The 24,927-nt window shown below is 49.8% G+C and overlaps 1 protein-coding gene across 3 annotated transcripts in view; it reads right to left on the reverse strand.

Moving 5' to 3' along the window:
• The window catches only part of ASB18 (ankyrin repeat and SOCS box containing 18), a 66,341-nt gene extending 41,731 nt beyond the window's left edge, over positions 1-24,610 (reverse strand). The window contains exons 1-3 of one of the 3 annotated variants that reach the window (XM_021075270.1): positions 24,339-24,610; positions 4,676-4,798; positions 426-693 (exon numbers count right to left, since the gene is read on the reverse strand). In XM_021075270.1, the coding sequence (XP_020930929.1) occupies positions 426-693; positions 4,676-4,798; positions 24,339-24,543 (596 nt within the window). In that variant the 5' untranslated portion in view covers positions 24,544-24,610. Of the gene's footprint in view, positions 1-425; positions 694-4,675; positions 5,492-24,338 lie in introns of all 3 variants that reach the window. The other 2 variants (XM_021075268.1, XM_021075269.1) reach the window with 2 other exon arrangements.

Raw genomic sequence — 24,927 nt, forward strand, 5'->3', positions numbered from 1 at the left:
TGATCACCGGCTCATTACCTCCGTGTGGCGCCTCCCCCCTCGCGCTCGCAATCAAGCGCTAATTAAACCCGCGCGGGGCCGGGGCTGGGGCCGAGGCCGGGGCGGGGGGCCGGGCGGAGCGGGCCCGGGGGCCGCCGCGGGGCTCCGACGGACGGCGACAGCCGTGGCGGCCGCCGAGGGCTCCCGGGCCCCGCGGGGGTCCGGCGGCGGGAGGGGCCCGGGGCGCGGGGGCGGGGCCGAGGCCCTGGGGGCGGAGCCTGCAGGGGGCAGGCGTCGGGGGTGGCCGGGTCCTCCGACTGGGGTCTGGATAGGGTCCGGGCGCGGAGGGCGGCCTGGGCCGGGGGGGGCAGAGGTCCGAGGTCGAGGCCGCGGCCGGGGTCCCGGGGCGGCGGGTGCGGGGGTGTGGGTGGGTGGCGGGTCCTTACCCGAGCGAGGCGGCCGTGCGGCAGAGGTGCAAGGGCGCCAGGCCCTCGGCGCTGAGCAGGTCGGCGTCGGCGCGGTGCTGCAGCAGCAGCCGGGCGCAGGCCGTGTGGCCGCCCAGGCAGGCCTCGTGCAGCGCACCGCGGCCGCCGGGGCTGGCGTCCGGGTCCGCGCCGCGGCCGAGCAGGTGGCGCACGCAGGCGGTGTGGCCGTGGGCCGCGGCGATGCACAGGGGCGTGGTGAGCTCGCGCTTGTACTCCAAGGTCCAGAGGCCTGGGGTGGGGGAAAGTGGTGAAGAGGTGAGGTGAGTGGGGGGCACCTGTGCGGGGTCATTAAGACTGAAATAGGGTGAAATCAGCTCTAGAAGTAGGCACCTGGGTGGGCATGTAGGGAGACACTCGGAGATGCTCAGGGTTGGGGACCGAGGAACCCGGTGAGATCCAGCCTGGCGCTGGAGGTGAAAGGGAGGGGGGCGGAGGGCAGAGACATCGAGGAAAAACGAGTGGGGGCGGGGAGCGTGAGAGCACACAGAGCAGAGACGCCCTGAAAAGACAGAGATGGAGACGGAGGGCAGAGACGAAACACAAAAGAGAGACTGAACCCAGCCACAGAGATCGGGGGAGGAATTATCGAGAAGCAAGAGGGTTTTCCAGATAAGGGAATGGCTGGGGACTCAGGTAAGGCTCCTGGAGGTACAACCAAAAAAAAAAAAAAAAAAAAAAAAAAAAAAAAAAAAAAAAAAAGAAGGCAAAAAGAAAAAAATTGGAGTTCCTGTCGAGGTGCAGTGGAAATGTATCTGACTAGGAACCATGAGGTTGTGGGTTCCATCCCTGGCCCCACTGAGTGGGTTAAGGATCTGGCGTTGCGGTGAGCTGCGGTATAGGTCCCAGGCGCGGCTCTGCCAGCAGTTGTAGTTCCAATTTGACCCCTCCCGGGGGCTCCTCCATATGCCTCAGGTGAGGCCCTAAAAAAAAGCAAAAAAAAAAAAAAGCAAAAAAGAAAAGATTTGTGGAGTTAAAAGCTGAACAGACATGAGGGAGGAAAGTAAGCGGTGGGTTTTTCTGGAATCCATGCCCTCTCTTTCTGAGCCAATTTACGCGTGTATCATTAGGAGGAGAAGACAACAGACAAACCGACCCACGTCACCGAGGTGGCTCAAGAAAAGGACTCAGAAAGTTTAGCTGTCTTGGAAGTGGCCGGGTTTCTGAAGCACCCTTTGATGCAGTGGTCTGCATTGAGCGTAATTCTGGTTTGTTTCTTTGCGCTTTTTAGGGTTTTGTGTGTGTGTGTGTGTGTGTGTGTAGGGTTGTTCTTTCTTGAGGGATGAATGGAGCAGGTGCTATACATTTCACTTCTCTGAAAACTTTGGACTTTCAAAAGGCGGGTGGCAGGTTGTTAGCAGCCACGAGCGCTCCTGGAAATGGGGGAGAGCAGTCCCTGGTGAATACACTTCAAGGGCCAGGATCTCACATGCCAGGAATGCCTTCTGATAATGACGGCACAATCGATACCATGGCTGTAATGAGCTGCGAGGAGACCTTTTCACAGGCCACCTCCATCCCGGGACCCATGCTGAGCAGCTTTGAAAGACCACTCCTAATTACCTACCTCCATGCGGTGCACAGTTCTAGCCGGCCCCGCGTCCCCAAGGCCCAGCTTCGGGCTTGTGCACACTCGGTGGGGGGAGAGGAGGCCTGTTGTCCTGGTGGTGGGTGGTGGTGGCCCAAGGCCCTGGTGACATGGACCCACGTGGATGTGGGCTGCCCTTTCTAGGGAGGGCTGGGTCTGCGTTGAGGGGAGAGGACGGATCTGGTCCTTGACAGTAACAGTGACCTACATTTTTGCAGGGGTCAGCTCCTGGCTCTTGATTCCACTCATTTTCCTGAGAGAGGAAGTGTACTTACAGAGGGGCAAGGAAGGGAGTACCCCATTTTCTAGGGCATGATAAGGGCCCAGCTCTACTCCAGCCACCATCACAGCTCTGTTCCCCCACCCACGACTGCCGAGTCTTCTGGACTGGCGGGAAGGGACCATGGGTGAGCATTTGGCTCGGCTGGGGCTTAGAGCTGCCCCCTTCTCCAGGGCCCTGGAGACGGCCATGAGCTCGCCTCAGGCCTCCCAGAGAAGCCTGCTCTCTGAATCAGAACACCTGAATCAGCAATCAACTTCCTATAATTCCGCCCCCCGGTCCAGGTTCTGCACCAGAAGGAACACAGAAGTAAGCTTTTCCCCAGAGAATGCCTCTCCCTAAACGTCAGCTCCTCCATGTTGATGCTCCTTGGACTGCGAGCTCCACGGGGCTGGCATTCCATCGTTTGTGTGGTATGGAGGGGCTGGCTCCTGCGAACCTGTTAAGTGTACCCTCTGCCCCCTGGCTCCCTTCAGGAGGACCTGAATTAGCCCCCAGGAAGTCCTCGTGTGACCAAGGGCAGTTCGTGGGGGCGGGGCACTGTTTTCAGACAGGGCTTGGTCATTTCTGCTGCTGGACCAGCTGGGAGAAGGCAGGTGGCTGAACTGAAAGGACAGGATCCAGCAATATCCATCCTCTCTTCCCACCCCGAGGCCACGGGCAGTACTAACTGCCGGGGCTCATGTCCCTTCATTGCCCGGATGCCCTAACCTCCTGTGGTACGGGGGTGCCATAGAAGGCTGCAAACTTAGGGGTGGCAAGATTGAGGGGGAAAGTGAAGAGCCTTTGATTCAGACTGTGAGTCAACATGGATATCTATTTGAAATTGCAATATCTGAGCATGTGTGAGCATGTCCAGGGCTGGCTACAAGCATGCAGTTAAAAAAAAATTAATTGAACATTCAAGCATTTGGCATTCTTGGTTGAACTGTCACCCAGCCCTTTGGAGGAATACGTGCACCCCACGTGGGAGAGAGGGGAAAGATGGGAGACTCGGGAAGGCTCTGGGATGCCTTTGGCTGGGAGGGGTTTCAGCCTGGACTAGATCTGGTTTGCCTTCCCCGGAGCCCCCGCTGCCTCCCTGGCTGCTCTGAGATGCTTAGCCCTTTGATGGGGTTGTGGTTCTCAACCTTCTCTTCATGGGGGCGTCTGTACAGACCGTGTCAATGCTTTGAAAACCGTCCTTCCTTATTCGTGGTCTGCCAGAGCTCACGAGTCAGGGGCCTGGGGCCCCTGGCCGCTGGCCCACAGACCACAGAGTCCCAGAACCTCCTGGTCTGGCAGAGCTGCTGTGATTTCCAGCACATGAACCCTCTCGGCAAAGGTGGAGCATGGGGACACACAGGAGGAAGGGTGCCCGGGACCGAGTACCAGCCAAGGAGGCCGAGCTGGGGGGTCAGCAAGTCTTGCTCGCCCCGGGGGGCACGGGGGCAGCGGGCATCTCTCCACTCGGAGGTATGTTTGCCAGCCCAGCACATCGCAGCCATGTTCGGGCAGCAAGAATGCAGGCACATAGGACACCTCTAGATCCTTCCTTCTCCTGCCCCTGCTCAGGCTCCCCTGGATTCCAGGTGGAGCTTCTCCTGAGAGCGCTCCCTCTGTGATGCTGGCTGGGCCCCAGCTTCCCCTCCGGAGCTGTGATATTCACGGATTCACAGAGGAGGCTTGCCCAGTGCTGCCTGCCAGGGGCCCGCGCCGGGTGCACTGGAAGGAGAGGAGTGCTTTATCTCCTGCCTTCCTGGCTGCCAGAAGCAGGCTTCGGCGGATCAGCTCCCAAACCAAACCTCTTTTTAAAGACAAGAGGCACCTCCAGCATCAGATGGGCACTCCTCGCCAAGTGTGGCCTTTCCAATTTGATCTCTCACATCCATTACCTAAAAACTACCTCTAAACATCGTGCACAAAAGATTTGGTTTGTAGCGGTCTTTGCTCGAGGTATGTTAAATGCAGCTTGTGTGGTCAGCAGTCTACATACTGGTGCTGTATGTTCAGAGGTGTGTTAGTAACTCCTTAAAAACAGATAACCAGGAGTTCCCATCATGGCTCATTGGTTAACGAATCTGACTAGGAACCATGAGGTTGCAGGTTCGATCCCTGGCCTTGCTCAGTGGGTTAAGGATCCGGCATGGCCGTGAGCTGTGGTGTAGGTCACAGACGCGGCTCGGATCCCGTGTTGCTGTGGCTCTGGCATAGGCTGGCAGCTATCACTCCGATTCTACCCCTAGTCTGGGAACCTCCATATGCCGCGGTAGTGGCCCAAGAAATGCAAAAAGACAAAAAAACAAAAACAAAAACAAAAAACCAAAACCAAAACCAAATAACCAGGTTTTAAAGGAGCAAAGGTACCTGACAGTCCAAAAGTGCCTGAGGATTTCCCCTGCCACTCCATCTCATCCTTCTTGATCTCAAACACCACGTTAGCATCCTGGAAGAACTGGTCCATGAGGGGCTTGAGACGGTCCATGTCTCCTGTGATCAAGGCAGCATGGTACTCGAGCACGGGGGACCCAGCTCTTGTTTGAGGCTCTTTTTCCATCTTCTGAAAGATCTGAAGTTTCCCTCCAACTGGCTCTGGCCGTCTCTCCATTGCAATGCCGATGATCTCAGGAAAGTTCTCCAGGAAGGGGAAAGATGGTCTTATGGATGTGAGCTATTTCTATTGTCATTACTCAATTGTTCTCCAGTTGGGGCTCGGTGGTGGTGTATTTATAACTCCTGTGGACTCTGATGTGATAATGGTTACTTGATATGACCAGCATCATGTGACCACAGAGACGCCAGAGTGCTCAGCCACCGCATTGTGATTATATAGATGTGAACTCCAGAGACAGACACAGCTGTCTATCTCCAAAACAGCGCTCCACGCGACGAGAGCAGACACCTAAAATAGGTGGGGCTTCTCTTTCCTGCCCTGAAATGTGTCTTCTTGCTTTCATCTCCTCCGCTTCCTTAGCTTCTGTGGCCAGTGGGCAATGGATGTGTCTTTGAGGGCTGTGTCAGCGAAGCCCAGCTGGACACTGCAAATGACCAGGCTCTGTGCAAGTGTTCCCCAGTGGGAGGCTCCATAGGACAGACCAGAGGTTCTCAAAGGCATCATCTAGGGCCCCGGGTGGCCTGGGAGTTTCTTCCAGTTGTTGAGAACTGATCCTGAAATGTACATGCCTTGCCGAAGATGAGAGATGCCACATTTTTAAAAAGTGGATGGTAACAGCTCTTTATTAGTCATTTACTAGTTACTTGCTACAGTGTAGTTCAGAGCTTTATCTTATTGCCTAAAAATTAATAGTCTAAAAATAGAGTTACTGTATGATCTCACCATCCCACTCCGGGACATATAACCACGAATAATGAAAACTCTAATTCAAAAAGATACATGCACCCCAATGTTTTAATAGTAATGCTGTGTACGGTAATCAGACATGGAGGAGTTCCCACTGCAGCTCAATGGAAACGAATCTAACTAGCATCCATGAGGACACATGTTTGATCCCTGGCCCCACTCAATGGGTTAAGGATCCGGCATTGCCATGAGCTGTGGTGTAGATTGCATACACAGCTCGGATCTGATGTTGCTGTGGTGGAGGCATAGGCCAGTGGCTACAGCTCCAATTAGACTCCTAGCCTGGGAACCATCATATGCCATCAGTGTGGCCCTAAAAAAAAAAACAAAGACAGACCAAAAAAAAAAAAAAAAAAAAAAAGACATGGCAGCAACCTAAGTGTCCACTGACAGATGAATGGATAAAGAAGATGTGGTACATATATGCAATGGAATATGACTCAGCCATAAAAAACATGGGTGGACCCAGAGGTGATCATATCAAGTGAAGTAAGTCAGAGAAAGACAGATGTGACTTCACTTATGTGGAATCTAAAAAAAAAGAGATACATACGGAGTTATTCACAAAAGAGAAATAGATTCACAAACAGGAAACAAACTATGGTTACCAAAGGGGAAAGCATATGGAGACAGATAAATTGGGAATTCGAGATTAACAGATACCTGTTACTGTACTTAAAAATAGGTAAACAACAAGGGCCCACTTTATAGCACAGGGAACTGTATTCAATATCTGGTAATAATGGATAATGGAAAAGAATCTGAAAAAGAATATTTATACACCTATGTATACGTATAACTGAATCACTTGGCTGTACACCTGAGTTATTGTAAATCAACTATACTTCAACAATTTTTCAAAAAAATGATAAGTTCATTTTTTCTTATAACAGGTAAAACCCCATTCTCACGTATTTTCTCCAATGCTTGCTTTCCCTTGCTAGGAAGTTGGGATGGGCCAATGCAGTTGGGCTACCGGATCCTGTGCTGTGTCTGCGTGAGTTACAACAAAAAATGTGACAAAAAAGGCTGGAGGGAGGAAGGAGGGTCAGGAGGGCACTGCCTGGGCTGGCAAAGGGGAAGCAGTGGGGCACATGCCCAGAAGAGGTAGGCACAGAGACTCCGGGGGGAGGGAGGCGTGAATAACTGGGACCATGGGACCTGTCACTATGTGGTGTTAGAGTTGAACAAACTGCAGGAAAAAAGACCCACCATGGAAGAAGGAGGCTCACGGGGCAGCACCTCCTTAGTCATGGCTGGGCTTTATAAGCCCTCTCTTTCCCCATGTCCCTCGTCTCAATCTCCTCTGCTCCCCAAAGCTGCCCCGTGACCCTCCCTTCTCCCACTAAGCCCCTCTGAAGTTTGCGTTGGCTCTTTATTTTGAAGAGTAATCTGTCTGCTAGGGTGCCCCCTTTTCTGAGATTGTCCACAAAAGGGGGGACCCAGCAGAGTACCCTTGATCTTTCAGATCAGGGCTTGTAGTAAAGGGTGGAGGGGAAACCGAATGCACTTATAATTTAGTCTAGATCTGTTTTATCCTTACTATAGACCTGATTGGCAGGTATAAAGGTATGTGCAGGGGCTGACCCGAGGCCTAGAGCTTCCCCCAAATGCTAAAACCCATATCTTCCTCTAGAGCAGGGGGCTGCAGGGTTCTGGGATGGGAGAGGTGTAGCCGTTTGTCTGCTCACTTGTGATGCCTTCATGCAGGCATGTGAGTGGTGTTGACTGTGCCTCAAAGGCTGAAGGGCTTACATTGGTGACAGACCGCATGGGGGATGGGGTGACCTGGTCACAACCTGAGCTGGCTGACATGATGCAAGCAACTCACTCAGGGTTTCTCAGTCCTCAGGAAATGGTTGACACCCAAACACCTCACTGTACCCACAAAGCTTCCTATCTATCCCGTGCTGCATCTCTGAGCCTGTGACAGGGAAGCCTGCAGTCCCCGAGGGCACCTTGGTATCTCCAGGTGTCTGAGCATGCTGTCCCCTCATCCTCAAACTCATACTTTCCCCTTGTCACCTGGCTGCCCCACTCACTCTTCAATACTCAGCTTCCATTCACCTCCAAGGCTGGGCCTGTGGTCTGTCCTGGCACCCTGTCCATGGTGCTGGCCCACTGCTAGTTACTCATCTCTGCGCTACTTGGCCATGAGCTTCTGCCTCTTCATCTCTGTGGCTTTCTTAGTACTGAGCATGGTGATTCACTCACAACAGGTCCTCAGTGAAAACAGTTGGAAGAACTAATGCATAGGGCTCTTTGAAATGTGCTCGACCACATGCAAGTTCCTCAGTAGTTCTTCCTCGTATTCTTGGCCATTTGCTGCCTTTTCCCTTAGGAAGAACAATGTGGTGACCTGGACTCTTAACTGGCCAAGAGCAGAGACTCAGGTCTTCAGATCTGTGGGCTCCCCATGCACTGCCTACCTTTCTCCACCTATAAAGATGAATTACCAAATTTCATAAGACCTTGTCTATTGTATGCTCCATGAAGGCTCTTTGAAAACTATTCTCACCTGTTTTGAATGTATCTTGTCTCCGTGAGCAGCAGCAAAGAGAGTTAGGGTCATCAATGGACGAGTAGATATTTTTTTCAGGGGCCCACTATGTACCTACAACACTGCTGGGTGCTGTGGGAAATGCAACAGTGAAGAATATACAGACCATGTTTACAAGGAACATATAGCCTTCATCGGACACAGTATGAGAGCATAGGGAAAAGGCTGAACAGCGACAGTATGGGAACCATTTTCCTCGTGGAATGTCCACTAGAATGGAGTCATTCACTCTTCACTCTTCATTTACATATTCTGCAGTTGCTCTATTCACTTTGGTAGCAATATTAAATCTTCCAATACTCCATTTCTTTAAACATAGCTATTCTACCTTGTTATTTTCTCATACTGATAGTTTGTAATTAGATACATTTATGAAAGACTTTCCATGTATGGACTATTGAAGATCCAACTTGAGCCTGTACTTCACTTTATACCAGAGCATTCTTTTGTACCTGATATATGTTGTCATGGGTTATTTTTAAAAGGGGTGGGACACTGGAGGTGAGTCCAGGAATAAGAGCCATTCCACCCTGTGTTCTGTGCTAAATTTAGCTTTCTAAGTGTTATATTTGTCAACAGCTCCCTAGATGCCCAAGCTTGATTTCAGTGGGTAGGGAGTTGTAGTCCAGAAACAGACTTGGTTCTTTGTGAGAGCTTTAAAAATAGCTCATGGGAGACAGAATTGGTTTTGCAAGTAGGGCATGCAGATTAGTTCAGGAGCATGGCAGAACTGTTGTTATTTTAAAGACCAAGAATAGCTGTCTTTTTTTTTTTTTTTTAAAGCCAAACAAAATGAAAACAAAAACAACACTCTACAAATGGCTGAAAATCAACCCATTCATTCATCTACCAATTCAATAATCATTTATGTAATAGTATATTCTAGAGTGTGCTGCTAGGTTTTGGGAATTCAGAGACAAAAAAATAAATAAATAACACATTTGTCCTCAAGAGCACATAGAGTCCTGGCCACAGAGCTAGGCAAGAAAAAGAAAGAAAAGGCATTTGAGTTGGAATGGAAGAAGTAAAACTGTCACTATTTGCAGATGACACAATACTATATATAGGAAACCCAAAAAACTCCACCAAAAACTACTAGTACTAATAGATGAATTCAGTAAAGTTGCAGGACACAAAGTTAATATACAGAAACCTGTTGCATCTCTACATACTAATGAACTATCAGAAGGCGAAATGAGGAAAACAATCCCATTTACAATTGCATCCAAAAAAAAAAAAAAGTAACCCAGTAATAAACTTATCTAAAGAGGTAAAAAACCCGTACTTGGAAAGCTGTAAGGCACTGAGGAAAGAAATTGAAGGTGGCACAAACAAGTGGAAAGATAGGGGTGCACATGGATAGGAAGAATCAATATCGTTAAAATGTTCATACTGCTCAAAGCAATCTACACGTTCAATGCAATTTATGTCAAAATACCAGTGGCATTTTTCACAGAACTAGAACAAATAATCTTCAAATTTGCATGAAACCATAAAAGACCTCAAATAGCCAAAGCAATCTTGAGAAAGAAGAACAAAGCTGGAGGTATCACACACCCAAACCTGAAACTATACTGCAAAGCTATAGTAATTAAAACAGCATGGTACTGGCACAAAACCAGACACATAGATCAATGGAGCAGAATAGAGAGCCCAGAAAACAAAAAACCATGAGCACATATGGCCAATGAATTTGCAAGAAGGGAGGCAAAAACATACAATGGGGAAATGTTTCTTCAATAAATGATGTTGGGAAAATTGACAGCTACATGCAGAAGAATGAAACTGGACCACTATCTTACACACGAGAATACAGTCAATAATATTGTGACAACTTTTTATCATGATGGATGGTAACTGGTCTTATTGCGGTGAACTTTTCCTAACGTATTAAAGTATCAATTCACTAGGTTATACACCCAAAGCTAATATAACATTGTATGTTAATTATAAATCAGTAGTAAAAAAGGATCCCATGGAAAGAGAACAATTACCTTAGGACCCTAATACACAGGAGCTCTTTGTCTTTCTTCCCACAAGCTGAACGACCTCCTCTACTTACGTGAACAACACTGTTTCCTGAACCAGCACTCCTGGTTGGGCTCCTCCTTGCCTGCTGAATGCCAATTCTGCCCACATATATTTTGCTTGGATCAAGCCATTTTTAGCTCATTTTTCTCATCCTCACTCTTCTCAGCTTGATTAAAAGGCAATGCACAGCTTTCTATGCCAGCTAGCCCACTAACAACATCACTGGGCAAGTTTGGTAACTACATAAGATGTGAAGGAGTCTATCACAGTTTGTATACCCTTGTTCTGCCAATCTCCTCCATCCCCGCTTCCTCTCTCTCTGGTGCAGCCACTAAAATCTTCCTCCCTGCTTTACCTCTTGTGTGGTTCCATGCATTCTCAGGCCTCGCCAGTTTTAGCTTCTACTTCAGGGCCTCGCCAGTTTCAGCTTCTACTTCAGGGAGTTTGTCAGGGACATTCTTCTGAACAAATTGGAGCCTTTCTTGAAAGATAGGGGTTCTGAGGAATGAAATTTCCTCCAAATTTAGTATTTTATTTTTTCAGACAGACTTTCAAATGGTGCCCATGTGATGGACGAACCTGGTACCTGTCTGATGCTGGACCACAGCAGAGTACTAAAGAAATGTAATTGCTGTGGCCTTTTATTGCAGAGTGTGGAGTGAACTTAGGGAAAGATAAAAATGCAAGCAGGAGAGGATGATACCTAACCTCCATCTGATGACTGAATGAGCAGACCGTATCTCTTAATAACTTTCCAGGGAGTCCACAGGATGTGAATATGGTTTTGTAAAGGACATTTCGGGGACTTCTAAGCATAATGTTTGGTCCACAGGAGACAAAAAAACTGGTTCTCCATACCAAGTCTTATATCGCTCGTAGTTCATAAGATGAAATTTTTGCTTCTGGATCAAATGAGATTAAAAAAAAATCAGAGTTCCCATCGCGGCTCAGCAGAAATGAATCTGACTGGCATCATGAGGATGCTGGTTTGATCCCTGGCCTCACTCAATGGGTCAAGGATCTGGTGTTGCCATGAGTTGTGGTGTAGGTTGGCAGACGCATTGCTCTGGCTATGGTGTAGGCCAATATTTACAGCTCTGATTCAACCTCTAGCCTGGGAACCTCCACATGCTGCAGGAGTGACCTAAAAAGACAAGACGAAAAAAAAAAAATCTACTTGAAATGATAATGAGATATACAAATGGTAGTGTTCAAATGGTAATTATTATTTTCATGTGATAGCAGGATCTTTGCATCCTGCCATTGAATGATGGATGGTTTTCTCTTTCTCAGAGGCCTCTGGGGATAAATTTGCCTGATACTCGGTAGAACAGCCCAGCAGAGCCTAAAATGTAGGGCAGATGAGTTTATCCGGGTCAGGCTGCTTACACAGGGCAGCGACTTTCCATGTGTTCCGGTCACGAGGCAGAGTTTCCTGGCGCTCTTCGGAAAGGTCAGCTGTGTGGATTCTTTCCTAGGCCATTGAGCAAATGTCTGCTTTCTTCTGGGGTCAAGTGTCCAACTATAAATGGACACATGAGGGCAGGAAGTCATTCCCCTTGGGGACATCGTGAGATTCTGAGCATTTTCTCAAACATGTCAATGGGTCCTGTCATCCTGGTCAATTTTCTGCTTCCTACATGAATCGTTCCTATAAATGGCTATGGACTGAATCCCATTGGGTCCTTTCCCAACACTCCTGCCACCGGGCACAACAGCCCCAGGTCTTACCGTATATTTACCTTCACACCTTTTTTGATCCTCGCTTTCATTATTTAGTTTCTAAATGCCACTCTGCCTTCATCCCCACTCCTTATAGCTTTTTTCTTTTTCTTTTTTGGCCACCCCATGGCATGTGGCGTTCCCTGGCCATGGATCAGATCTGAGCCACCGTTGCAACCTACAATGCAGCTGCGGCTGGATCCTTCATCCATTGTGCCAGGCCCGGGATTGAACCTGCATCCCAGCGCTCCGGAGACACCACCTGTTCTGTTGCACCACAGTGGGAACTCCTAGCTTTTTTAAATAAAAAAATTTAAATAATGAGCTGGCCAGGTATGTAAAGCTCTGCTTTTAAGGGCTCCTGGACCCATCCACCCATCCACCAGAGTTAGTCACGCAGACATTGACATAAAAAATGTTAAAGTGTCCAAACCTCCCCTCCAAACATCTCGTTTAACAACCCATTAAAACATGGCGCTTCCTCAGGTCAAGTGCATCATTAATAATGACTTAAATCGTCGGGACTGATTTTCCCCAGCCCGGTGCAGATCCTGGAAAGCCACAGAGTCCCTTCTCATTCTGAAGGTCATTTCAGCCAAAGGTCAAGTGCTGCTTCCATCCATCTCCCAGGAGGGCTGTTGGGGAGCTCAGAGGCGAAGGTGCCCTTGAATGCTGCCATCCACTGTGGCTTAGACCCAGCAGCCTGGTCCTTGGTGGGCACAGTCACAAGCACTAGCCCTGGAAGGACATTTATAGACTCCGGGGACAGTGCTGGAAAGCATGTCATTGAGACTTCCCCTGATAAAGGTGGTGAAGTTTCTTCACAACTGTCATGGGGATTTAATTACATGATAAAATTGCAGCTCCTGCCTCTTGAGACAAATTGCATGTTCAGACTGATTGTTTTTTATGAATCTCACACAGGGAGCAAAATACTTCTCTCTTGAAGTTGGTTTGGTCTGATTGTTATGCCCCAGCACCCTTTACATGCCTTGTAGAAATGAGAAGTTTACGGTCCCGTACTTGGCATGTGGGGGTGGGCGCCCAGCAGAGTCCTTGGTTACTTTGCATCTCTGCACAGAGAAAAGGGAGGCCAATGATGTCTGATGGATTTAAAGTCCATTTTCCTGGGAGGTCCTGTTGTGGTGCAGCAGAAACAAATCTGACTGGTATCCATGAGGATGTGATTTGATCCCTGGCCTCGCTCAGTGTGTCAGGGATCCGGCTTTGTCGTGAGCTGTGGTGTGGGTCACAGATGAGGCTTGGATCCTGCGTTGCTGTGGCTGTGGCATAGGCCAGCAACTGTGGCTCCGATTCAACCCCTAGCCTGGGAACTTCCCTATGCTGAGGGTGTAGGCCTAAAAAGCAAAAAGCAGGGAAAAAAAAAAAAAAAAAGGTCCATTGTCCTTATTTTTTTCTTTGCCAAAAATGAGAGCTTTGAATTTCCAACAGAAAGACAGGCAAAAGGCATGGTAAGAACTGTAAAGGACTCCTAAGCATATACACAAAATCCGATTTCACTAATTTAGGATGCAAGTTAACGTCAGAGGTCTTTTTTTGCCTATTGAATTGTGAGTTTTTTTTTTTTTAATTGAGTTTTGGGAGAGTTTAGTGAAACCCATACTTTCAGAGTTTGTGGAAGGGTGAGTTTCTATACCACTTGGAAGTATTTGATATTGCATGTATGTGTATAGGGCGTTTTTTGGGCACTAGAGGCCTGTGGCGATGCCGAGTAGAAATCCTTGCCTTTAGGGAGTAGAGGGAGATGAGGCAGCCATTCGTGGGCCGGTGGAATGAGGTCATCACTTGCTAGGGGTACAGGTGTGATGGTGAGAGCGCGTCAAGTAGGGCGTCTGAGAGACAGGAAGTGGGGAGGTCGGGCCTCTCTGGAAAAGTTGGCTCACGAGGGGGTCTGTTTCCTCCTCTCGGCCTGTGCTGGCAGATCTGTGTCCCGTTATCCTGGGCTGAGAAGAAGGCAGGCTATCTGGCCTCAGGGCTGTGTTGGGGCCACAGGTGCTGTTGGGGAGGTGGGTGCTCTGGAGCCCAGGCAGTGAGCAGGCAGGCAGAGCGGGGCTCTGGGAGGAAACAAGCCGCAGACAGCAGGTCTAAGGGATCATAGTTGAGGGGCGAGGCAGGGCTTAGATGTTTGGGGACACAGATATGTGCTGCCCAGATGCCACTGTTGGAAGGACTTGTCACCCTGCCTATCGGCTCCTTCTGGGGAGAGAGCCACCTCCCTCTGGAATAGGCTTCCCAACGTGGCAGATTCCCCTGACTGATCAGGTGCCAGGAGACAAGTCCTGCCACTGTGACCCCAGGTGGGAAAACGGTGACACACGTATCAGCTCCGAAGCTCCCCTGGGGGCTGAACTTGCCCCCAGCCACCCCCTTTGCAGGTGTGGATTCCCAGCCAGTATCCTGCAAGGCAAGCCCCACCCAGCACAGGACTGTGCACCCCAAGGCCCCTGGGCCACCTGGAAGGGCAGGTGGGTGGGAAGTCAGAGCGGTGAGACAGGAGAGCTGACAGACGGCCTGCCCCAAGGCCAGGAAGGGCAAAGGGGGGTTGGGGGTGTCATTGGTTTGGACCAGCATTTCTCAACCACCTCAGGGGAAGGGCCAGGAATTTTTTTTCTTCCCAATTTGTCACAGAGTGATTCTCTCTCAAAATACAATTAAAATTAATTACAAGATAAAATAAAATGGAAAAAAGGCATAATTACAAGTCCAGTAATCACACATGTGGGTGTTACATTAATTGTCAAATTGCCATCAATGTTTCTAAATGTTTACTGTCAATTTTCAGGGCAAACCCATGCAGAGCAGCCCCCACCCCCCACCGAGCCCTGAGTGGCACTGTTGTCATCTGGAATCACTGGTGTACAGGGTGGGTGAAGCTATGCAGGGAGAGAGGGTGGGGTGAGTTTGTTCACAGCACAGCTTTTAAGCCCTTGGACACTTGCTGTAGAGTTGAACTCTGTACTGCTGGACAGGGGTTGCCAAGCCATTTTTGTAATGGGCCGAGTAGTAAATATTTCAGGTTTTGTAGGTCATGTGGTCTTTGCAACAACTCCTTAGCTCTGCCATTATAGTGTGAGAGCGGCCATCAACAATATGCAAATGAGTGGGCATGGCCATGTTCCAATAAAACTTTATTTATAAAAACAGCTAGCTGGCCCTCGGACACAGTTTGCCAACCTTGGCTCTAGTTGGGGAGCAGTGGCAGGCTTGTGGGAAGGAGAGTTACACACGCCTCCAAACAGGGAAGGGCTTCCACATCCCTTTGTCTGCAGATCTTCCCCATCCCTCACTTCAGCGAAGCCTGCTCTTTATTCTCAAGGCAAATTTGACTCAACAATCATCAGTAGAGCATTTGGGTACCAGGCACACATTGGTTTCCTTTCTTTTCTGTCTCTCCTGCTTCGGGTTTGCGAAACTTCTTGAATCTGCAAATTTATATCTTTCATCCACTTTGGGAAATGTTTGGCAATTATTTCTTTACATGTTTTTTTTTTTTTTTTTCCTGTCTCCATTCTCTTTCTCTTCTTTTTCTTGGACTCCAGTTGAATGTGTCAGATCATTTATATCGTCCCACTGTCCCTGTTCATTTTATTTCAAATCATTTTACTTTCTGTTCTTCAAAGTGGATACTTTCTATTGATCTGTTTTCAAATTCACTGACTCTTTCTTCTGTCACCTTCAATCTGCTGTTCAGCCCATGACTGACTAGAACAAGGCCAGCCCTGGCTTCCGGGGAGGTGGGGAAAGGTGGTGTTTTTTCCAGCTGGGTGCACTGTATTGCCATAGGGACTTAAGTGGGAAGGAAGTGGCAGCTAGTCATATCTCTTGGCACGAGTCTCTCCATCTGGAGCCTTTCCACATGTGTAAGAGTTTCTTGTTTTTCCAAATTAGATGATCTCTGTCCATTGCTGAATGGCCCCTCTCTGCTTTTCCAAATAAATGTTAATGCCTATGTTGAGATTTTATGGCCGCACATGATACAGTCCCAACTTGCTTGCTGGGACACCCCTCATCTCCTCTGGTTTATGCACCCCATTGCCAGCTAGGTCCTGCTTCCTGCACAAGGTGGGCTGTGTGCTCCACATCCACGTCTACCCCCCATGTTCCCTCTGTCTGAATTCCCTTCCTTCCCATCGCAACCTCTCAAGAATACGTTCATCTTTCAAGGGCCAACCCAGGAGATCTTTAGGGTCCTCCATATCCTATTTGGTCTATTAATATTTATCACTCAGGTACTGCGTGCCAGGATATGGTGGCTAGGACAAGCTCAGTCCCTATTCGATATCCAGTGGCTGAACTTGGTATTTGGTACCAGGCTATATAGGTCGTGCATTTGCCATTTCCAGTTAGTTTCTTAGAAATGTTTGTCCTAAGCAGGGCACACCACTGCAGGAACATCTGTCATCCTGGAAAGGTAGAAAGCCTCTTCTCTCTTATCCTCATTTCTTTTTGTTCTTTCAAAACTCTCCAGTGTGCTGGGGAGTGATGCTAATAGAAGTATGTCATCAGCATACATTATTTCTTTATTAGCCTGTTTCTCAATTTTGATTCTGAAAATATCCTGATTTAGTCTAATTGCAATTTCACTGTGTTCCACAGGCAGTGATGGTTATACTGGGGGGGAGGGCCGGGGGCGGGTGCTGAGACGACCCTGTAGGATTTTTCTTCCTGCGCATATGTAAGCTGGACCACTAGCTCTAAGGCATATATCTCATCTCACCACAGCAATTCACCTGCTTCTGGGAAAAAAAGAGCTTAGAGTGTGTGTCTGGTGGAAAGCAAAGGAATATCTTCATTCCAGGTGGTGGGAGAAATTTTTCTGTAGCTAAAACAAGGGCTGCTGCTGGAGCCATTTTATTCCTAAATAATTTAACTATATTCAAAGATAATCTGATGTTATTGTAGGAAAGTGTATTTCTAATAAATTCCACTTGATCTGGGTGAATCAATTCAGGCAGCGCATAATTGAGTCTGTTAGCAAGGACTTTAGCAAGAATTTTGCAATCAGCGTTAATTAAGAAGATGGGACAATAATTTGTGCATAATTCCGGATCTTTTCCTGGCTTGTGAATCAAAGTAATAAGAGCAATGCTCCGGCTGGTGGTGGGATAGTGTCATTAGGTGCTGATTTATAAGTACTTAGAAAGGTTTAATTTCATTTTGCTTCGAGCAGGGTCTCCCTGCCCCCACACACTCTGATCAGGGTTGCAGCCGAGATGGCAGAGTCCTTTCCTCCCCACCTTCCCTGTCATCTCTGACCTCCTGCTTCCCATTTTTGTTTTTATTCTGCAGCCAAGCACCCCGATCATTCATCCGTATTTTTCCTTAATACTCTTATTTGAATTATTTGAAGCAAGGGACTCCAAGCTATTGATGGTGTGTGTGTGTGTATGTGTGTGTGTGTGTGTGTGTGTAATGTAAAGTCAAAAGGTTGTACACAGCTTCAGTGGGGACATTTTTTCATGGGTCTTCCTGCGACCCGTCTCCAGGTAGGTTTGCATCAAGGACCCATGACTACACGTCAGGAAACACACCCAGTTTGGATGCTGCTCTTTACTGGTGATGGACCAGTCAGGGGATGCTCCTGAGCCTTGGTGTCCCCACCTGTGAAGTGCAGCCATAGGCCAGTTATAGGCATGTGGCATCCCAGGAAGAGCACTGGATTTCCAGCTCCTCCAGCTGTGGGGCTGAGTTGTGGAACTCAACCTCTCTGAGCCTCGTTCTCCTCAGCTGGGAGACGGAAAGACAGCAGGACGCACATGAAAGAAGTCCTCGCTGGAAGGAAGTGTGCTTCCTCCTGCTCGCCTCCACTGGGGGCTGTTCTGGGGCTAACGTGCTCTGGTCCGTGGGCTGCTGGCTCCAGGGCCAAGCTGTTGCTGTTAGTCAATGGGAGCTCATCCACCTGTCTCCCACCAGCCTTCTAGGTGAGACCTTCCCTGCGCATCTGGCCTGGAGCCAACGATGTGAGGCCGGGTCTACACAGGCCTCTGTTAGGACTCTCCACACCCATGAAGGCAACAGGGCTTTGTCAATATCATCAAACACAACTCGCTGGTCTAGAACCCTCCTGAGTCCCATTTGGAAACACCCTAAGAGAGGACCTCACCAACCCCCTTATTTTTTTGGCCACGCCCACAGCATGAGGGGGCCAGGGGATTGAGCCTAGACCACAGCAGTGACATCGCTGGATGCTTAACCCACTGAGCTGCCAGGGAACTCCCCAACCCCCCATTTTTAAAGGAGGAAATTAGGGTTCCGAGAGATGGGCTGAGAAGCACAAGACCACACAGGGAGTGGGGAGCCAGGGGCACGTACCCAGGGCACCTCACCAGGGGTTTCTAGCTGCCAGCAACACACAGCAATGCAAGTGTCATTGGGTCACATGTGAGTCCTCTAGGGCAGTAGCTGTCTTTTTCTTTTTTTTTTTTTTGTCTTTTGTCTTTTTCTTTTTTTTAGGGGGAGGTTCCCAGGCGAGGGGTCAAATTGGAGCTGGGGCTGTCGCCTGTACCACAGGCGCAGCCACGCAGGATCAGAGCCTCATCTGCAAACTACACCACAGCTCATGGCAACACCAGATCCTTAACCCACTGAGCGAGGCCAGGGATGGAACCTGCATCCTCATGGATGCCAGTCAGATCCGTTTCTGCTGAGCCACGATGGGAACTCCGTGGAGCTGTGCTGATTTAACTGACATTCAACTGTTGGGTTTTCCATGGACAGTGTTCCCCTCCACGCACAGGGAAGAAGGGTGTGGATGCATCCTGATGACATGGTGTGCTGAGCATCCAGCCTTCAATGCTGCTGGCCGAATCATGCCAACGGACTCCGCTTGGCCCGTGACCACCACACATTCACCCACATTCCTTCGCCACCTATACGTGCTGCTGGGTGAGATCTCTTAATAAAAAGCCAATTAGTATTTCTTTAACTTGCTTCCAGATGCTTAAATACCATTACTCCAAACACAACATAATGCTTCTAGTTTTCTATTTCAATCAAGAATTCAAGTAGCATCTTGACTTGTATATACTATATCAGCAGCAAAATCATGGAATGCTGACATTCTTAATAATAGCAATTAGTAATCAGTTGTTTCTTAAGTAGTTTGATTACTCCAGCTACCAAATTGTACAGTCGACGCGTTTGGGGGCAAGTGGGGTCTCACCGCCCCTCCCCCGCCATCCTTCCTGCCTCCCCATGTTCTCACCGCTTAGTGAGCTGGTAGGCATTGCAAAGAGGCGAGGACGAATAATGCAGTTATGGCTGCTATTAAACAGGAGAGACTTGGCTTTAGCAGAAAGTGGAATCAAATATTTCCTTGCAGAAAGACTCACCCAGACCGGGTCTGTGGAAGAGGAGTCTGCGCTCACTCAGCTGAACGTTAGCCAAGGAGCTTCGACTCAGAGTTCGAGCCCTTCTCAGAGCTAAGACCCTGTGCCAGGCTCTGGATACCAAGTTCCAGGCAAGGGTCTTGACCTTGAGGAGGTCCTTTTGGGTCTGAAATGGCCAGTGGGTATAAACATTAACCCCCCAGCAAGGCTGCGTGTTGCAGTAACTGCTAGAGCCCGAGGGCAGGGGCTCCGTGGAGGGAGAAGGAGGGTCCGTGGGTGGGGGAAGGGGCAGAGGAGACCTTCCAGCAGAAGCGGGGCTCTGGGCGGGGTCTGGAGGGAGGTGGGGATGCTAGGTGAGCCAGGAGGAGGCAGAGGAAGCCCGCACAAACCCCGGGAGTTCGTGGGTGTCATCCTGGAGGGGGGGGTCGCCTTGGGATGGGGTGAGTGGGAAAGAGGGGGTTTCAGATTGTGGGTGAGCTGGGGGCTCCGCCCTATCCCACCCCCCCGCCCCGACACGGGATTGCTGTACCCCAGCCCTGGGATGGCCTCCCTGGCCCCTCACAGTGGGGCGTCTGAGTCAGACTAGGGGGCCTGAGCACCCGTTAGAGCCCGCAGGCCCTGAGCAGCATCCACAGGGCACCCCAGCTACATCTTTGCAGGAGAGCAGGTGGCTTCACAGGGCACAGCTGAATTGCCTCTTTAGGAGAGTCCTGACTTTGGACTGCTCCTCCGCCTCGTGGCCGTGCCTGAGGGTACGCTCTGCACTCTGCCCCCGTACCTGCCACGGCTGATTACAAATTTTTTTTTAAACTATAGTTGATTTACAATGTTCTGTCAATTTCTGATGTACAGCAAAGTGACCCAGTCACATCCCCCCCCCACACGCACATACACTCTTTGTCTTATGCTATCTTCCATCATGTTCCATTACAAGATACTGGATAGAGTTCCCTGGGCTGTACAGCAGGACCTCATTGCTTATTCACCCTCAATGTCACAGTTCGCATCTACTAACCCCACACTCCCCGTCCATCCCACTCCCTTCCCCTCCCCCTTGAATCTTTAAGTTCCTTCGCCCTCTCCCCTCCTCAGGGGAGCACACGTACACCCTCGGGCTTCTCCAGAATAAGTCACTCCCACCGCCTCCTCGGCTGGTACCTCTTTTTCCCTGTGCTTTCGCTGTAATGCCGATATGGATGCACAGAAAGACCATTATTTTTTCTGTTCTTTTTGGTGGGAGAAATAAGGTCACAGATGAGCGTGGGGATTTCACTGAGAAAAGCAACATCCTTAGAGGTTTCCATTGACAAGCAGAGAAAATTGTTACTTTTTTTATTTTTGTTTTGTAGGGCTGCACTGGTGGCATGTGGAGGTTCCCAGGCAAGGGGTCTAATCAGAGCTGCAGCCGCAGGCCTACACCACAGCCACAGCAATGCAGGATCTGAGCCACATCTGCGACCTACACCTCAGCTCATGGCAACACCAGATCCTTAACCCACTGAGCGAGGCCAGGAATTGAACCTGCAACCTCATGGATACCAGTCAGATTTGTTTCCACTGCGCCATAACAGGGCCTCCCAGAAAAGCGTTACTTTTCTTTTTCCCCCCACACCCAAGGCATGCAGAATCTCCCAGGCCACAGACTGACTCCTCACCAAAGCAGTAACCAAAGCCACAGGACTGACAATACCAGGTCTGTACCCCCTGAGCCACCCCGGAACTCTTTTCTTTTTCTTATTTTTGCAAATGGTCACCTTTTGCGCAATACTCAGAGTCCTATCAACCAGGGTTGTCCTTGGGTTGGACAATTTTCCTCTTTTTCCCCAGAAGCGCCTTTTTCGCGCGACCCTCGCACACGCCTCTCCTGGCCCCGGCGGCCCCATCTTCTTGCTCATTACATCCTCTCACCCTCGCCTTCCTCTTCCGGACAAGGGACATTATTCCCAGGCTTCCTCCCCAGGGGAGGTGGCATTTCAAGGCACTGGCACAAGTTCTGGCCCCCTTCACGCACTCCAAAGACCCCACGGGTATGTCTGAATGCAAGCGGCTCTGTTTCTCTCAAGAGTGTCCCCCGAGGTCTCATAATTACCCCGAGAAAGAGCCCACTTACTCCCACACTCAGAAGAAAGGAAGCCTCGCTCTGTTTTAAGCTTGAGGCCGTGAGACTCTGGGATCATGGCCTCAGAGGAGCCTGGAGATGAAAGGACCTCAGCAGTGATCCAACCAGCGTCGCCCAGAGAGCATCTGCAAACTACCCGTCCCCCTGCGGGTGAAGCCACAGTGAGCTGTAACACGCCTTTGCGCACGGACCACTTCCCAAGTGCCCTCCCGCATGGAGCTGTGCTCAGGGACCTCTGCTTGGGAAGTGCGGATCCAACCGAATCACATGCACTAGTTATTAAGTAAAAGCACTGGCCCAGAGAGGGAAAGTGACTTCCCTGAGGTCACACAGCTTGGCGGTGGCAGAGCCCAAGCTTCCCTCTGGAGCATCTCCCTCCAAGGCTGAAACTTCTTGAGGCACCTGTAATGACATGGGCTCTAAACTCCTGGGAGCCGGTCATGTGGGTTATCCCTGTTTCAAGCCTCTGCTCTCCATACTGCGAGGCATGCCCAGAGGCTCAAACACAGTCATAGGTCTCTCTGATTTCTGTCCGGATGGGTGGCACCATCTTCTTCGTGCCACCAAGCCCTTCCCAGCGGTTCTCAGCTTTGTCACTTACCTTTGTGTCCATTCCACTCTTGGTTTAGACCCTGTCATCTCCTCCCCGGGCGACTGCCTTCACCCATCACTGGATCTTGTTTCCTAACCCTTTCTTGTTCTCTTCAAAGCCCGCTCTCACACTTCAGCCAGAGCAGCAGCTTCCAGATGCCAACGTGAGCACGCTGCGCCTTTAAGCTGCAGTAAAGCCCAGCGCCCAGCCTGCTTCCCCGGCAATGGAACCACTGGGACCAGGATGGGCCCCAGGCTCACATGCGTAATTATTTAGTTACAACTGTCCTGAGATGAGAACAACCCAGGACAAGCCCAAGTCCTTCAAAACATCATCCGCTTGGACCTGTTCTTGCCTTCCTGAATTCTACCTTCCGGCAGGGAGGAAGTGTAAACAGATCTGATTTAGAACGCGATGGCTTTGCCGTGGGACCGAACGAGGCTCTCTTAACACCAGCTTCATTGGTTTTAGGTGTTTAGCAAAGCGTGGGGACAGTAGAGATGGTGCAGGATGTTAGCAACGTGAAAAGAAACGGTATTACATTGTACTGTATTGTATTGTATTGTATTGTATTGCATTGTATTGTGTTGTATTGTAATGTATTGCTTTCTAAGGCTGCACCTGGGGCATATGGAGGTTCCCAGGCTAGGGGTTGAATCAGAGCTACAGCTGCCGGCCTACACCACAGCCACAGCAACACAGGATCTGAGGCACATCTGTGACCTACACCACAGCTCACGGCAATGTTGGATCCTTAACCTACTGAGCGAGGCCAGGGATGGAACTTGCAACCTTGTGGTTACTAGTCGGATTCGTTTCTGCTGTGCCACAACAGGAACTCCTTTTTTTCCCTTCTTCTTCTTTTTAGGGCTGCCTCTGTGGCACATAGAAGTTCCCAGGCTAGGAGTCAAATAGGAGTGACAACTGAGGCCTACACCACAGCCACAGCAATGCCGGATCCGTCACCCACTGATTGAAGCCAGGGATCAAATGATGAAGCCAAATCATAGCAGGGATCTGGCAGGGAGGGGTGCCCAGAGCAGAGACCCTGCCCTCCCGGCTCCCTGCAGCAGCTTTGGTCAGCTAGCCTGGGGGTAGGTTGATGTGTTTGCTAAGGCACCTCACCTGCAGGCACAGGGCAGGGGGCAGGGTGACTCTGCAGGGCTCAACACTCCCCGCCCGAAGGGTGGTTTATGATGTTAAAATCCCCTCCCAACTAGCATATGCAGGATAGATGCATAACAAGGGCCTCCTGCAGAGCATAGGGAACCATGTCCAATAGCCTGTGATCAACCATCACGGAGAAGAATACGAAAAAGAATATATCCACGTGTCACCGAGTCGCTTTGCTGTACCGCAGAAACAAACACAACATTGTGAATCCACTATACGTCAATATAATTAAAACAAACAAACGTGAAAAGCTTCTCTCATGGACTCAGAAAAACACAGTCCCCTTCAAACCCCAGTGCAGGCTCCTGGATCGGGGTGTGTACCCCAAGGGCGCTGTCCCTGTGAGGCCCTGGGCCGGCCCAGGCAGAGCCAAGGGTGGATTCATTGCCTCGAAAGAGGATTAAAATTAAGAAGACTGTGTAGTGCCAGGGAAAATACTTTAGAAACGTTAACAGAGAACACAAGTTATATCTACCACACAGTTACACGTGGAGGAAGTTCACACATGCAAATAGACTAGCGGCAGGGGGGTGGGGTGGGGGGGCGGGAGTGGAGAGATGAAAACTGGGCACTGGTGTCATGGCTTGATTTTTTTGCTTTTTACATTTTTTTTATTGTGCTGTAATTGTTGCCTATGTAACACAGATATACACTGTATGCCTCTATACATAGTATCTCTCTTTATATCATTATATATATAGGTGCACACACACACAGTAGCCAGTTTCTCCCTAAAGCCTTACCCAGCTCGTTGACACCCCCAGGGGTAGGGGTGGTGTACATAGTATGTACTACTATGTCCTCCGATGTGTGTGTGTGTGTGTGTGTGTGTATAAAATATATATCCTGTATGTATAATATGACATAGAGATATATACTGGGCAGAGAGATCCATACTAAATATATACTACGTATATATACGCAGACGTGTCGTGTGTGCACATAGACATTATGTATATACAGTGACTGCAGCACATGCGTATGTCTATGAAATAAGGATCAGGGAGCTGGGCAGGTACCGTGTGCCTGCCTCAACCATGTGCCCTTCCACCCGCAGCGCCCACCCCTCAAGGGCACACAGGATGGGGAGGTCAGTTTCCAAGGCAGTGACTGACGCAGTTACCTAGGAGCACCCCGGGGGGCAGCTGCGCCGAGGGGTCCTTCATCCAGTCGTCGTTGGCCAGTTCTATCACGGCATCCACGGGCCGGACTTCAGTGCAGGCCAGGGCCCTCACCCTCTCCTCATCCCCGGCTTCCAGGGCCGACTTTAATCTCGTCACCAAATCCGAAGTGACCGGGTAATCGGGAAGGCGGGCCGAGATGGACATTGTAATATCGTTTGTGTGGCGACCAAACGGCTCTTCTCAACCGAGTCCAAAGTCAGCAGCTGCAGGAGCGGGCTCTGGGCGTGCCTATAAATAGAAGCCGAGCGGCTCCAGTTACGGCTCTGGGGAGGCACCACCTGCCAGCAGCCCTCCCCACCCCTTCCTTACAGGGAGATGGGAACTATTCTCCCCAAGGCCTCCGTTCAGGATTATTCTAGTAAACCTGCCTGTGACTGGGAGAAACAGGACAGTGTGGTTAAAACAAAGACCCCGTGCTATGTGCTCAGGCGTGGGACTGAGGATCATAAGAACGGCTGTGTACGTGTAAAACTGAGCCACCTGGCTGTACACCCGAAACGAACACCACATTGTAAGTCAACTATACGC

The sequence above is a fragment of the Sus scrofa genome, chromosome 15, assembly GCF_000003025.6.
Source record: "Sus scrofa isolate TJ Tabasco breed Duroc chromosome 15, Sscrofa11.1, whole genome shotgun sequence".
NCBI classification, from domain to species: domain Eukaryota; kingdom Metazoa; phylum Chordata; class Mammalia; order Artiodactyla; family Suidae; genus Sus; species Sus scrofa.